Raw genomic sequence first — 15,857 nt, forward strand, 5'->3', positions numbered from 1 at the left:
CTCCTTGTGTCCTGGTGCTCCTCTCCTCTCCTCTCCTCTCCTCTCCTCTCCTCTCCTCTCCTCTCCTCTCCTCTCCTCTCCTCTCCTCTCCTCTCCTCTCCTCTCCTCTCCTCTCCTCTCCTCTCCTCTCCTCTCCTCTCCTCTCCTCTCCTCTCCTCTCCTCTCCTCTCCTCTCCTCTCCATTTTCACCCCTATTTTTTTTTTTTTCCTGGAATTTGAGCATTTTTGCACCCTCTGAACAACTTCCACTGCAGATATTCCCTGGTAAATCTGTACTCACCCATGTTAATGAATGTGGAACACCCAGCATTAATGCATTGGCCCCACGACACTTGATGTCTCCCTCCTTTCTTCTTGAGATTGGCATAAAGATTGCACCTGTGCTCCTGCAGGTACTTTATGCACACCACAGCCTCTGAATAATGTAGACTAATAGAAAAGACTTCAAAGAACCATAACACAGTTCTAAAAGGGCTGGAAGGAGAGGCTGACGGGAAATGTTATAAGAATTCCACCTTTCCTGCTTAGCTAAGCAGTAATTTAGGAGGACATGTAAAGCCTGCTCGAGTATTTCAAAGAAAACAAAAAAGTAAACAAAAGCAGAGTGCACTGCCCTGATGCTGGAGACAAAGACAGAGAGAAGGGAGAGGCTCTCAGCAAATCATCTGCTCCAGTTTGTAATTTTTTAAGTCTTCAGACAGAGGGTGAGCAGGGTAATGAAAATATTTAGAGAGATTTGGGTGTTATTTGATAGAGGTAAATGCAAAGGGAAAGGAGAGTGGTGTAGCATGACCTGAGCAAGTCATTATGTGATTGAAATCTGTTACCCAGGAGCTCATCAGCAACAGAGCTAATGCCTTTCCTTCTGGAGCTGTGGATATTCTGCTGGATCTCTATCTCACATCAAATTAAAACTCTGTCAAAGCCACAGGAGGATTAACACCAGGCTGTTCTTTCCAAGACAGTGATTTCCACAGCCACTGGAACCATCAGTGCTGAGGAATCAATGACCAGCAGACACCAGAATTATCTGCATATTTGGAACTGGGGAAAAAAAAAAAAACCCTGCTGCAAGTCAGTGAATTTGGACATTTTATGAGTCAAAATTACACTGCACGCTGTCCTCATCTCCTAATAATTAGGGTAGAGAAAGAAAAAAGAAAGATTTTGAGGAGAACATGCAATTTTAGAGTGAAATGCCCTCATTTTCACTCTCATGGAACCAGTATGGAGAACCCACCAGAGGGGGATTTCAGAAATGCACTTTGTGCAAAACTTAAGCAGGTGACAAAGGAACAAAGGTTTCAGAGTGAACTTCAGGGGCCCACACTGGGTAACTGCTCTGTCTGAACCCAACCTCATTTATGGCACCAAGAGATTGCTTTGGCAAAGTGCCTTTGGGTATTTGTCAGTTTGGTCATTAGGAATTTATCTGCTACTGGAAATCAGCTCCAGCAGAATAGGGATTAGATATGTAACAGGACTACATAATAGGCTTTTTAAAAGGAAAATCTAGGGCTGGACATTCCAAGAAAATTTGACTCAGTAATAATAACAACATAATTACTGCTATGAGATAAGAGAAAATCAACTACGCTGATTTCTCTGAATATTTAAAGATATTATAAGGGAGCACATGGACAAGCAGTTAATACCTGGAAGACAGAAGCAGTGATTTATAATAATAAAAAAATAATATCCAGAACACAGGAGTACATAAAAAAACAATCTTTAATTCAATCGTATATATTTTAGGACACAGGGACTCTCTCCTTTTCAAGGAAAGTTCTTATCATGAACTTGCAGGCTGTAATCTGACATAAATAACACCGGGGGTGGATGTTCTGGGAGAAAAATCATCTTTTACATTCCTAACAAGGGGACTGCAAATAAATATATTTCAAAATAGGATGGGCTGACGGTGACTTTTTCTGTGATCACACGACACACAGCCTGCTGTCAGTGCCCACAGAGTACATAACAATCATGTACACCTTGAACATTTACACATATACACGTGGAGAGCTGGACCAGCACAGATCTGTGCATGAAATCGGGAACTCAGAGTCTCTCTCCTTCCTTTTCTGTATTCACACCTCTCTCTCTATTTTTTTATTTTATTTTTTTTTTTTTCTTTCTCGCTGCACATTTCAGACTTACTGGAAAAGCACTGGGTGGGGAGAGGAGGGGAGAAAACACCCCTGCAGAGGCAGAAAATCTAAAGGTGGGAGGGCTGGAAAGCCAAAAAGTCACCTCGTCCTCCTGCTGGGGTGACAAAACTGAACAGCAGCCGGGCAATTTTACTGCTGCTGCCAACTGGAGGAGTTTGCTTGTCCTTTTCCACAGGACAGGCTCTTCCCTAAAACGCTGCCTCTGGGGGTGATGGTCCTGCTGTCCTTGCAGCTCTGCCAGGAGCAGCCCTGGCTCTGTCTCCTCCCCACCTTACGGGCAGGTCCCCGTCTTGTTCGCCCACGATGGGAACGTTTGCAGCTGGAACAAGGATGAAGCCCAGGTGTTGATGGCCAAAGTTATGGTCAGAACTCCCAGAATGTTGAGTACAAACCCAGCTTTGGCCTAGAATTTTAAAAGAGAAGAGTGGTTAGCAGCTCTGAGTGTTTTTTTACTTTCTTGGTGGTCAGGATGGCTTGATTTTCTCTTTGGCGTTTTTTTTTTTTTTTTTCACACCTCCACCGAATGATAATTATAAATTGGTTTTCTTCACAAATATGATTTGTATAAAGGGGAAAGGTTGCCCTTAAAGCTAGCAGCCCCGAAATCCTTTTAATCCACTTCTCTTCTGACCTGGTATTTCTCTCTAATGTCACTTTGGGTTTCTGCTTGGATCAATTATAAGTTAGGGAAGTTATCAAGAGAGGGGGCACTGCTGTCCTTGCATCTTTAGTGATTTCTTGAGGCATCAGGGCACCAGTGAGATGTGCCAGGCTGTTCCCTGTCCCTGCAGAAGGACTGCCCAGGTGACAGGGCTCTTTGACACCCTTATGCTCTATATTTGGGCTTTTCAAGCAGTTAGGCATTGACAGCTCTTATTATAAAATTTTCAAGAGGTCCTGGCTGTCCTTTAAAATCTCATTAGCATCTTTCTAAGACTCTCAGAATGTATTAGAGACAGCGTGACCCTTTATTAATGCACACGTCTTCTTTCCACTTGACACAAGCCAGGCACGCTGACTTTTCTAACGCTCCCCCAAAAAGAAGCAGCATTAGGAAAAGGAAAGATCAAACCTAGGGGGTGAAAATTCTGGAAAAAAAAAATTTGTTGGTTTGTTTTTTGTTTTTGTTTTTGTTTTTTTTTCCTCACCATATCAATAACCCTGAGCTGTCCAAAGGAGAAGACAATGGCATTAGGAGGAGTTGCCACAGGGAGCATGAAGGCCAACGATGCAGAGAGTGTGCAGGGCAGCATGACATAGAGAGGGTTGAGGCAAATTGCTTCAGCCTGGGCACAAAAAGAGAGCAGAGATTATGGTTTTCGTACCCAGAAATGCACAGAAATCTTTTGGCAGAAATCTGATTGTATTTGTCCACGTCAGAAGCTTCATTCTTCCCCAAACACTGCAGCCACTCATATTTTGGTGCTGCTTTAGACACTTCCAGCATCTTTATGCAGCAAATGCAAGAATTGATTTTGTGGTTAGGGCTTTGTGTTGCTGCTGTATAAATGGATAAATAATGCTAATATTCAGCTCTGAACCCTGGCTTCGAACTGGTTAAGAACAAAATTAAATTATCAGGGGAGGCAGGTGAGGCTCTGAAGATGAGAGCTTTGGTTTAGGGGTTGGATGGAGTCTGTGGCCTATGCAGAAAGATTTTGGAGGAGCTCATTCCAGTTTCTATCTGGAACCAGCTTTTCAGTTTGCAGAACTCTGTCTACCCCAACAACAGGAAATCTCCTGTGGAAATGCAGAAGCCTGAATTGGGTCATGCTATCACCTTCAGAGACTTTTGGGAGGCTGGTGGTGGGGGTGAGATACAACCAGGGAATACTGCAGCCAAGGAAATGCTGCTGCTGTCTCCGTGCAGAACAAATTGGAAAAAACAAGTACAGCTGGCAGTGACCTCACATTTGGGCCAGAAGGCAAAGTGTTCGTATGCCAATGAATTTAATCCCTTTGCTTTTCACCAGCAATGACTTTAGAAAGGTTGAACTAAGCACGGTGTGTGTTCCTATACGCTCACACAGATTTTTGTTTTAAGTCTTGTACCCCTGATGGGATACTGTGCCTGGCTTTGCCAGCTAGTTAATTTTGGCAACTGAGGAGCTGTAAACTGTCCTTTCAAGAGTATTCTGAAATGCTGGGACTCACCATTGAAGCCAGAATGGGGAGGAAGAGGGTGGTGGTGGCCACGTTGCTGGTGCACTCAGTGAAGGTGGCGATGAGGAGGCACAGGAGGAAGGCAGTGGCTGGGTGGGGGATGTTCTGCAGAGGGGTCAGTTTGCTGCCCAACCATCGAGACAGACCAGACTCCTGCAACAGAGCAAAGAGGGATGGTGGAGAGGGAAGAGCCACATCAATGTCCTGCTGCAGTTCTCCTCCCAGGTCAGCTCTCGTGCAAAAAGTGCTGTCTGCAGAAAAACACAGCCAGTGCTCACAGACAGGACTCTTCAGCAGGTTAAATAAAAATAAGCATTATTTCACTTCCAAGGGACTGGAAAGTAGGAGATTCTGCATTTAGAGTGCATTATTGACAGCAAATAATTATTTCTCTGTTCAGATCGTTACTTGTACGTGATCAATATTTGAGGCGCTTTTTTTAATAAGCAAAGGTGTCTGAATTAATTTCCTAAAATAATTTTATATATATCTTATCAGATGCTGTAGTGATTTAATGTCATTTTATCACATTGCCCGAAATCTTGATAACTGTCTGAATCTTTTCACACCCTTCATCTTTGTCAGTCACTGGAAGTAGTAGCATCCTCCCTGTCATTCTGGGCCTTCTGCAGCAGCTTTTATGTATTTGGTTATTTATTCTAGGATCAATTAATATGATTTCTTAAATATTTCCTTTTCCAAATGTATAGTTTTCCATTTACATTTCAATCTTTGGATTCTAAACTAGTATTTCTAGGCATTTGAAGCCTTTTAGAATTTCTTTATTCTCTACAGATTTAATAAATGGATTACCTGTTCCACCACTTAAATCATAACTGAAAAATGTGTAGCACTGGACTCGTTTCTGCAGATGTTTTTTACCTGCTCCTGAAGTTTCTCTAGCAAGCTCTAAATTTCTTTTCTAATAGTTTAATTTAAATTTTAATTTAATTTCCATAAATCCTTGGCTTGAAATACTTTGGAGACCCCTCCTGGATAAATCATCACCTCACGCTGGCCACATCAACGATATTTTATTTAAAAGAACCTTTAATGTGTGGGGGCAGTTCCTTAATCAGCCACTTTTCTGGAAACACAGTTAATTGTGCCTCCCTGATTGGCAGTGCCACCCCATGGCATGGGGGAACAACATGGATTTGTCCTGATCCCAGGACTCCAGGAGCTGGGGAAAGGAGCATTTGATGCTCCCAGTGTGCCCTCTTGTGTCCTGGGCCAGCACGGAGAGCAAGATGGAAAAGAAAAAAAAAAAATCCCAGGTGAGCAAAAGGAATGTTACCTCACTGCCTTTGGCCAAGGCAAAGCCACCTCCCAGCAGGAACACGATGTTCCAAGGCATCTTCTCCTGAACGACTTTCCAGCCCAGCAGTGGTGCAGGTGCCCGGAACCTTGCTCTGCCCCCTGGAACCCAAAAGAGATTTTGTGAAACCACCTTCTACACTCTCCAGAGAAAGGAAAACTTCTTGGTGGGAGGTGAGTTTGGTCTGAATATCAGGAATCCCTTCTGTCAGCAAACTCTGGAATTATCTCCTGAAGCAAACGCTGGGAGCACCATCAACAAAGGTTTTAAAACTTGACTTGCAAAAGCTCTAATGAATGATCTGTAGCTGCTCCGAGAAGCACAGTAGGAGGCAGGGAAGGGTGAGTTGAAGGTGTGGCAAACAACTCTGTGCGTTTCTGTTAAGTCGTGTATTCCCTCCTGAAGATTCCAGCTCAGAATCCTTTACAAATGTGTATTACAGAGGCAGGGACACTGCTGGGATAAGAGTTTCCTAATTACTTAAATGATGAGAAGCAGAGAATTTTATGCCGTATGTGCTTTGCCAAATCTAAAGCACACAGCTGGTAGAGCATTTTGAAGTGTTATTTCATATTTGAAATTCCCTTTGTAAACTAAAATGTGAAAATTTCCCGCATACCTGTTCAGACAGCTGATTTTTTGGCGACTCACCTGTTTCCTGGTTGGAAATGCCAGAAGGGAGGATGAAGAGCAACAGTGAAATGAAGATGGAGACTGTAGCATCAGTGACATAGCTGCAATAGAGCAGTCAGGTATTTCTCAGCTGTGTTTTCAGCTGCATAAAATCCAGACTATTTCATTTTTACTCAAAATGAGGAGGAGAAATGGCACTACCTTGTACCATCTTTGTTGAAGAGGACAGTTGCCCAGCCAGGGAAGAACCCAGGTTCTCTTGTAAACCACAGCACCACCAGGAGAACGAAGAGGATCAAAACTTCTATTTCTGCAAATGTCATTCTGCCCAGTTTCTTGCTCTCTTCCTTGATGATTTCATAGGCTTGTTGTTCCTTAGCCTTGGCAGCAGGGCTGGCACCGCAACCAAAATTCTTCTTAAAACTGGAAGAAAATGGATGAGAAATGTCAGAGGGATTTGGCAGGTTAATCCTGAGAGTTAAGAATACAAATTTTATACTCAATCATAATGTCTTTATATGCATTTGTATATTAATATTGAAATTAAATATATTATAATTTGCAACCATGGCGAGTAGGAGCTGCGTGTCCTGACAAGATGATCAGAAAAAAACCTTCCTGCCCCTAAAACCTCATTATTTAAATGTAAAGAAGTGAGATATCTGGGCACATGGAGAAAAAAAATTACAGAATGGGTTGTGTTGAAGAGACCCTAGATACCATTTCATTCCAGATCCCTGCCATAGGCAGGGACACCTTCCATGAGACCAGGACAATGTTAATGGGATTGACAAGGCTGGGAAGTAAAGAATTACCAAGCTTTTTAAAACAACGGGAAATGAGAATTTTAAAGGAGGAATTTGAAAGTGAAAATACCATTTCAGGTGTTACAACACTCTTTCCATGTAAAATAAGGGAAGAGGGGATAGTACAAATATGACAGGCTGAGTATTAAACAGGCAGGCAATGCAGGCTGGTTGTGTGGGGTGATCTGCACCAGAACTAGCACAGACCTAATCCTCTACATCTGAAACAACCCCCGTCACAAAGGCATTTACCAGCTCTCTGCAGAAATCCATTTCCTGCTTTGGAGCACAGCAATCTCCTAGGACACAACAGAATGCTGCAGAACAGGTCATATGCACTTAGAGCTCCCTATTTTCATCTACAGAGTATGTTTAGCTGGGATTTGATCAGATTCCTCAAAGAAAAATGTGCAGAATTTTAACAGGCAACGAGTTCTGGTCTCTGTTGTGTGTCAGGACTTTGTCACCTGCTTGTGTGATTTTCCTCCTCAATAAAAGGTGTTAAACAAGCCCTTGATCAGAGCCCCAGCAGCTGGATTGCAGGGGCTCAGGGGTACTCACTTGAAGCCCAGGTACAGGATCTGCAGCCAAATCCACGCCAAAATCAGCAGCACCATCATGGTGGGGAAGGCGAAGGAGAACCAGGAGGCAAAGTTGATGATGCCACCGTTTTCTTTATAGATGCTGGAAAATGCAGGTGGCTGTTAGCATCCAAAATTCCACATTCTCTTCTGTCCTTCATTAATGAGTCAGAAAAGGGGAGGTTCTGTGGGGCCCGTTAAGGAAGAGAAGCTCACTTTCCCAGGAAAGGGACCAAAATGACATTTTCCTTCTCTGTGCTGCCTGGCAGTCAGCTGTAGCAGAATGCTGCAGTTTGGAGGGTGTGTAATCCCAGACTTACTCATTAACTTGTCCTTGCAGCACCAGATTTGGTGTTGTCCCAGTCAGAGTGGCAATCCCTCCAATGCTGGATGAGTAACAAATAGAGAGGGACATTCCCTTGGAGAGTTCCAAGTGTTTTTTCTCCATCACTTCATTTCTTTTCCTCTCTTCCTCAACTGTCAGGACATGAGAATTACCTAGATCCCAAGGAACAAAAGAGATGCAGGAGCCATACTGGACAGGAAAAGGCCTTGAGCCTGCATAATTTAATATTTCAAGGCTAGCACACAATGGATTAAAAAAAGCTGAAGGAACCAAAGTTCCTCATTTTAAGGCTGGCATTGTTAATTTTTTTGATCTGCCAATTTTCACCCGTTGTCTTGACGCAGAGCAGTTTTTCAGAGGGGAATTTGAAATGTGTGACAAAGTTTGAACTTACTGCTGACACTTGGGCAACGTCTGAACTGCACGTGGTGGGGAGCGAGGCAAGAATTCAGGGAATTATAACAGGAGTTGGAGGAGCTAAGCTGAAGGGAACTTTCAGCTGTCTGCTGGCACTGAGATTTCTGTTCAGAAACACTGGGATCACCTCAGAAGTGGGGAGAGGGCAGGACAGCTGGTAAAGAGTTATTGTTGTTTGATTGTGTACCTTTGGATTAGAAAGATAATTTTAATCCCTGACCTTCCAGCTAGAAATAAGACAGAAATCTTCCCTTGGGAATTCCCCATGATATGATAAGTTACACAGTAGATAATAATTGAACTGACTGAATTATGCAGGCAAAAAGCAAGCCTGATGTAAAAGCTTCCCCTAGTGGAGAATTTGTACTTTTGTGTTGGTTTATTGAGCAGTTATGACCTCTTTGTATTTTTGATTTAACTTCAGCCAAGTCAGTAGCTCACTGTGGTTTTGTCTGCTTCATGGAAGAGCCTCATCAGTGCCGTGTGGAGCAATCAGGACTTCTTTCAGAATTTACTAGGAGCTGTTATGGCAGAAGAAATCACCAGGTTTTCTCCATCACCCTGAAGAGAAACCCCCTGCTAACAGCCCACAGCCCATTCACCATTTTCCTCTGGTTCTTTGAAGCTTTCAGAAGACTTTTCCTGCAGCTCAAAAGCCTTGTTGGTGTGTTCAGACACTTGGCCAGTGCTGGACTCCACTTCTGACTTGCGCAGCTGCTCCATCACTGCCTGGGCTATGGGGACCATCATGGCAGTGGTGGCTGTGTTGCTGATCCACATGGACAGGAAAGCTGTCACCACCATGAAACCCATCAGGAGTCTGAAATGAGAAGGTTTGGGAAAGCTGGATCAGAACTCTTGCAGTGCTGCCTTTTTTTATTTTTTATTTTTTTATTTTTTTTTTCTGGTTACAAAGAGTCAGCTACAAATGCTGGGTTTGGAAAATGCTCAGCAATCCACACCCAGCATTTTCTCCAACCCTGGTTTACTTTGTGAGAGACACAGTTAAGATTTAACATAGATTTTTCTTTTTCAACCAGTTTTTTGACATTCTTATGGATAACAAAGTGAAGGTGGTAGCTTGAAGCAAGCAGTTTATCCAGTCAGATCCTGCTTATTCCACATCCTTCTGGGGAAGATATTTCTCAATAACACATTAATACATTATAATATATTTTGAAGAGGAATTGCAAGCTGAATTTGATCCCAAATGGCAATCAGTTTAAGCCATAAGGAAGATGATCTCTTTTCCCCTTGCTATTTTATCCCACCTCTATTATTTAAGATTCTCTTCTAGTATTACTCTTTTATTTGTCTCAAAATTATTCTGTAGATGAGATGTAGATTATATATCAGATGAAAAGGGGTTTATCTTGTATGAATTATTCTATTGCTTTGCAATTTCCTTCAGTATTCCCTCTTCTTATGAGCTGAAACAGATTAAACAGGGTGATGTAGCCTGTGCATAGCTTAAAGTTCTAGTCTGGAAAACATTTGTTGTTTTCCAAACAAGCATCCTCATATTTTTTCTTCTCTTTGCAATCAGCAGCAGGCAGAGTGTCCATGTTTCCTGTGTTCCAGCTGTGGTTTTTCCTGACTGTCCCCAGCTGTGCTCCTGGCCCAGCCTGGCAGCACCTTTCTCTTTCTAGCACTGACTCTCTTGTTCTTATTTCTCCACCTAAAAGCCCTTCGGAATTAAAAAAAAACAAAAAAAAACCAAAACAAGACCCATCAGGTGTGTAAAACCTCAAAGGATCCCCATTTGCAAGGCTTGCTCAGGTGCTAACTCACTTGGGCTGTAGGAAAGCATTTGCAGGGAAAGATTGGCAGATTCTCACCAGAGATGGAGTCTAATGCCACCAAATCCTTATCCCACAGCATTTCCACCACTGTAACTCACAGGGCTGGCCTGACACCAGTGATGAGCAGGACCCTCAGAGCCACTCGTTTGTGCAAGTTCCACTTCTCAATGGCAATGGCCATCATCAGGCCCCCCAAAAAGAGCATGTTGGTGTCCTTCAAGTATTCCTGAGAGACCTGTGAGGTGGGAGAAGGGAGTCACAAGAGAGGGGACCTTTTCTGATGGAGTTTATCCTAAAGGCACTAGCAGGGAGTAGCTCTGGGTTGCATCTGAATGGGGAATTTCCTTTGATTTCAGGTTAGCAGCTCCACCCAGAGCTCTCTCTGGGCTTGTGCAAGTTCTAATCCATGGAGAAGACAGAGAAAAAATATAATAATAATAATAATAATAATAATAATAATAATAATATCCTGGGGAATAATCCCAGAATAAAAGCAGCTGACTGGTTAATACATGGAGCAAGATCTCTTACTGTTGTTGAATCCATGATATTCATTAGTGGGAACAGCAGGACAGGCAGGAGAGCTGTGACAGCCAAAGGAAGGGCTTCTGTGCACCAGAAAAGTGCCATCACTATGATCACATAGCCACATAATGCCTCCTGCCAGGGAAAGGGACATGCAATCAGAACACACTGAACATCGAACCCAGGGCTTTTCCAGAAGCCAAGGCCTCATAATTACATTCACTGCCTGATAAAGGGATTAGAGAAAAGGTTATTTCCTGTGCTTCTCTCCCATCTAGCCTCTGACCCATGCAGCTCCTAATCAAACAACAAACTGTGCAGCAATCTCGTCAGAACTCCGAGGAGAAGATGAGACCTTCAGGGGGGTAAAAATAATATACCAGAGGGAAAGAAACATGGGTGACTTTGGACTTTTCATGATAAGGGATTGGCAATCATTGAATAGGCTTCTCAATTGTGCTGATGGTGTTATATTCTATATTTATGTCCTTGAGTTGTAGAAGTTACTGATCCAGCCAAGGCTTCCCCACCTGTTCCTGCACGGGCTTCAGGTCACAATCCATGTGAACCACAGCTGATCTCAACAGCCTGGACTCCTTGTACTGGAAATACTTTAATAACTTTTCACTGGATTTTTAGCTTAGTAGAGACTTTGAAATGCTCACTGGCAGACTGGTCACAGATCATTTCATCTTCCACTGACTTTTGTTTGTTTGAGGAAAGTGAGATCCCCTATTTCACATCACTCTTTTTCTTATAAAACCTTGCTCTGCTTTGGACAACCACTTCAAATTTAATGTAAAAATGTTTCAGTCGTTCCCTGTACACTGAAAAGATTCAAAATTACTTGTCACAACAGTGGCATTTGGTTTGGCTGAGAAAGAAGTAAGAGGAGGTTTTGGAACCTCTGCATTTTGGAACTTGCACAATTGTGGAAGACACCAAAGACAAAGAAGAAAACCATGGATGTGTGGTCTTGGCTAAAGGATGTCCTAAAATATACTGCTCAGTAAGAATGAAACTGTAGTGATGCTTTTTGAGGCTGGATTACAGAGGATTAAACCAAGGAGCTGGAATATTGGGTGGCAGGATTGAATTTTGGACGCTTTGGAACACGCTCAGGAATTCTGAATGTGGGGTGGAGGTTCCAGAGCTGCCAAAGGGAAAGGATGAGCAGGGAGCTGAGCAGTCCAGAGGAAAGAAGGAGACAGCAATCTAAGTGTGAATTATCAAAGCAGCCAGGCTGAAGAAGGAAGTCTGAGAGATTCCCAAAGATACGAAAATATTCCTTTTTGAGCCTTATTTTTGAACATGAGCATTAAGAACCTTAATTATTCATCCCACTGTCCACTGAGAGAAATTTCCCCTTTTGACAATCCTTTTTCTCCATTTTTTTTTTTATTAAAAGACACAGATGGGTGCCTTTTGAGAGACCCCAGTAGAGCTTTGGGATGTAGCTCATAGGCACAGTGCCATTGTCTTCCAGCCTGCTGTGCTCTCGGTAAAAGCTGGAAAAAAAAGGTTTTCCCAAAGTCAGCCATCCTGCAAAGACATTCATCTGCCTTTAAGCAAGACTTTTAGCATTGTTTGCTCTCAATTATAATAGCTCAGTGTCCAGTGCTATGTCATTATAGGGCAGGTTAATAGATCAACAGAATAGAAAAAAATGTGAAATTCCACCCTGTAGCTGCTGGCTCACACCACTGTGTGCAGAGGCACCAGCTTTTCCTGCTCAGCAGTGGCACAGTGTGCAATTTGAAACCCTCCCCAAAAAACCCTTCTTAAAGGTTTACTGAAGTTGCAAAGGGAAAAAAACAGGAAGTTTTCAATTTTTGTCTTGTTGCTGATTGCAAAGAAACCAGAAAGAATCATTTTCAAAGGGGAACTGACCCAAGACTGCCAAAGGATTCCACAAGTAACTCCAAGGACTCACTGTATGTAACAATGCCCAAGTGAGTTTGAACTTGTGGTCTCGGGACAAAACAAACCAAAACAAACCAAAAAATCCCCCTGTCTCCTTAGATCTTTCCTGATCCTGATCTCTTCACTTCAGTAACTCCTTTGCCTTTCAGTAACAGAAAGTTAACTAGCAAAAAAAAGGTACTTTTTATTTTTTTTCCCCCTACCCAGTGAGCTTTTAAGTAATAATTTAAACTATTTTATTGACCTAGTGAGGGAACTAGAGGCCACACCTGGCCACTCAGAAACAGAGCTATGAGGAGGACAGAGCTTTGGGAAGACTTAGGGAGGTGGAGAATGGAGAAGGAGTCTAAACTGGGAATCAGCAGGGATTGGGAAGCAGAGACCAGAGGGAAGAGTTAGGACTTGGTGAAGGAGAAAGTGGCTGGAGGGGCAGTTTGGGACGAGCTATCTCGTGGTGCTAGGGCTGTAATAAGAGACCAAAGATTAGATCTTTCTGCATGAAGAGGCTGGGAGTGCAAGAAATGGTGAAGAAGCAGCAGAATACTGGGAGTCTGTCAGCTCAGAGCTCTCATTTTAAATGACCAATGTCCCAAAAATACCTGCCCAGATACTACAGCTCCGTAGGCAACTTTTCCTGAAGGAACTCTAAGCCAGGTGTCTTCCAGAACTCAGTGTTTTAAATTTAAAATCCTTGTTTGGGAAGATTTTTATAGAAATATGTTGAAGCAAGATTGAAATGCAGGTTATTTTCCCTTAAGTATCAGAATATCTTGTCTGTTTAAAAATGCCTCTTCTAAGCAGCAGTGACAACAAGGGAAAAAATAAAAGTAGCTGTGGACTGAACACTGTTAGAAAATGAAAAGGGGGATTAAAATTGAGCCTTAGGTCCACACCAATAATCTTCAACATAGGAAGTCCTTTAATCTCACACCACTGAGTTTTCCTCTAGAAGATGCAATCACTGATGTAACTGCTCATCCATCTATACCCCACTGCTTTTATATTGCCCCAATATACTCAGGGAAAAAAAAAAAAAAAAAAGAAAAAAAGAAAAAAGAGATCTCCAGTAGATGCAGGTGTTCTAAAAACTTATTGACCCTTGAAAAAAATAGCAGCTATGAGACACGGAGGCTTTTAAACGGAATTTGTAAAGTTCCTTACCTTGGTAGGCAGAAGCAGAGGCAGAGGGAGAAACAGGAGGGGTACGAAGATGACGATGAGGTAGTTCCTGCAGGCCAGCACTGCCTGCCAGAAGAAAGACATGGTGCTGGAGCTAGCCCAGTGCTGAACGGGTTGGAATCTGCTGCTTGGAGCCTATATAAACACCAGGGAATATTAACCATTGACCTCGGGAGATTGGGTGTTGTTTTTGGAACTGTAATCGGAGAAAGAAGGAAGAGAACAAAGAAGGGAGGAGACAGCAAAAGAGTGTCAGAGCAGGAACTTTCTCAAGAGAATCCTTCAGAAAGGTGTAGATCCATTAGAGAATTAACTCCTTGTGGAGGAAGTGGGTTTTTGAAAGTATCCTGGAATGACCTGTGCTTTCAAAAAAGAATATTAATGGTTTGCTCTCTAATAATGCCCTCTGTGAATCGGTACTGTTATTGGTCCTATTAAAAAAGAGAATCTGCTCCCTCTCAAACAGGTTGAAAGATTATTTCAATTTTTGAAAAATGTGGGCGAACACTGAAAATGACATCTGCATTTGTAATGCTCAAATACAGGGATTAGAAACGCCAGTATAAAATGTTATAGGAACATCATTGTTTATGATGTTTATGTTTGTTCACTGAGAAATTCACTTTGGGTAGCAAAACCCACTGGGCAGAGCTGCTGCCACCAGGTGCCACATCAAGTTCCCACACAGAAAGGGACTGACAATCTTTACCTTAGTGGATTGGGAAAGAATTGACTACAGGGGACCCCTTTGCAGACACTGGGCTATTTATTTTTTATTTTTTTTTGTTCCCCCACATTTTTGATCTTGCAGGTTTATAAGCACAGCTTCGGGAACTTGCAGGGTGTATTGAGGGGGAAAAAAATCAAGAAGAAAAAGTGCTACAGGGAAATTACCAGTGATTCTTGTCCCAATTGCAGGCAACTTCCAAAATACAAGCTGTGAATCATTAGATTCTATAAATTTACAGTAATAGTGCTAAACATTTTAAGTCCAAAGGGTGCTTCTTGTTAATGCCCCATTGATTGCTTCGCCAGATCATCCAAGTATATCTCTCAGCTAATGGTAATAACATTTCCATTTTATTGGTATAAATCATCTTGGTACTGTTTATAGCTTACTCAAGAAGAGAGAGACAAAGGGAAGCAAAGCCATTAGGTCATCTGATATCAGCTCTATAAAAAGCTTCTGCTGTTTTTACCTCTCACCCCTTTTCTGCCAGGGCTTGTTTTCTCCCAAGAATGTGCTAATGATGGAAAATCAACTGCCAGATTTGCAAGCTGGATTTGGGCAAATTGCTCACAACAAACAGCATCACGTTCCTTGGTGCCAACCCTGAGCTTTAGCATCTCACCCTTGCTACGTGAGGGTACCACCATTCTCTAAGAATGAGCTTTCAATTTAATTCTATTCCCCCACGTCTTGCATCCATTGAATGTTTAATTTCTGTCTGACAAGGTGTAGTGACAGCAGCCAACAGTAAGGTCATTTTTCTGCTTTTTTGCTCTTACGCCCTAAGGTTGCAATGGAAATCTAAAAGAACACCTTGTTTTTGCATCTCTGCTACACAGAGGATGGCCTCCAGCTGCAGCTTCACTTATGGAGTGTAAATACCCATGTGGAAGGGTCTCAGCTGAAGAATCGTGCCTGTTAATTGAAAGCAGCACCTCCACGCAGATGGTTGCCACTGTCATGTGAGTCACAATACTTTCAAAGACACTAAAAATGACTTCTGTAAGTGCTTTACTGTAAAATGAGTGGTTTATAACCTGTCCAAGCTTTTCCTGTGGGCCATGAGCACCTCGGTGCTGTCAGAGGAGCGATGCCATTTTATGTTAGTGTGGAACTGCTCTAGTTTATTTAAACAGGTTAATCGAATACTCTGAATCATGTGCTTTGAATTTAAAGGACAACTTGGTCTTTGCTTCCTGATCTGCTCTTCGAGGCAGCCAAACCTCACAGGAAACCAAACAGCACAGCCGAAACTTTCTTTAT

At 42.5% G+C, this 15,857-nt stretch overlaps 1 protein-coding gene across 5 annotated transcripts; it reads right to left on the minus strand.

The window, feature by feature from the left end:
* Positions 1-2,138: 2,138 nt before the first annotated feature.
* Positions 2,139-13,997, minus strand: SLC13A2 (solute carrier family 13 member 2). Of its 5 annotated transcripts, none has more exons than XM_062506800.1 (12): positions 13,847-13,997; positions 10,769-10,897; positions 10,336-10,472; positions 9,040-9,255; positions 7,993-8,178; positions 7,653-7,775; positions 6,487-6,708; positions 6,304-6,386; positions 5,632-5,753; positions 4,326-4,487; positions 3,320-3,457; positions 2,139-2,574 (listed from the first exon to the last, which is right to left on the minus strand). In XM_062506800.1, exons 1-12 carry the CDS (start codon positions 13,946-13,948, stop codon positions 2,443-2,445), a joined length of 1,752 nt encoding a protein of 583 aa, XP_062362784.1. In that variant the 5' UTR covers positions 13,949-13,997; the 3' UTR covers positions 2,139-2,442. The 5 variants fall into 5 exon arrangements, with proteins under 5 accessions (XP_062362784.1, XP_062362785.1, XP_062362786.1 ...); XM_062506801.1 differs by having other exon boundaries at positions 7,993-8,170; positions 9,038-9,255; XM_062506802.1 differs by having other exon boundaries at positions 5,632-5,746; positions 6,300-6,386; positions 7,993-8,170; positions 9,038-9,255.
* Between the last annotated feature and the right edge of the window lie 1,860 nt (positions 13,998-15,857).

The sequence above is a fragment of the Cinclus cinclus genome, chromosome 22 (genome assembly GCF_963662255.1).
Source record: "Cinclus cinclus chromosome 22, bCinCin1.1, whole genome shotgun sequence".
NCBI lineage: Eukaryota > Metazoa > Chordata > Aves > Passeriformes > Cinclidae > Cinclus > Cinclus cinclus.

Excerpts from the sequence above, each read along its gene's own strand:
- SLC13A2 (XM_062506799.1), bottom strand. The coding sequence starts at position 13,948 with ATGTCTTTCTTCTGGCAGGCAGTGCTGGCCTGCAGGAACTACCTCATC. Across the intron at positions 5,754-6,267 it reads TCAGCTGTCTGAACAGGTAT|GGGGCAGAGCAAGGTTCCGG; the intron begins GCGGGAAATTTT and ends TTTGGGTTCCAG. Across the intron at positions 2,575-3,319 it reads AGCTCAGGGTTATTGATATG|GCCAAAGCTGGGTTTGTACT; the intron begins GTGAGGAAAAAA and ends TTAAAATTCTAG.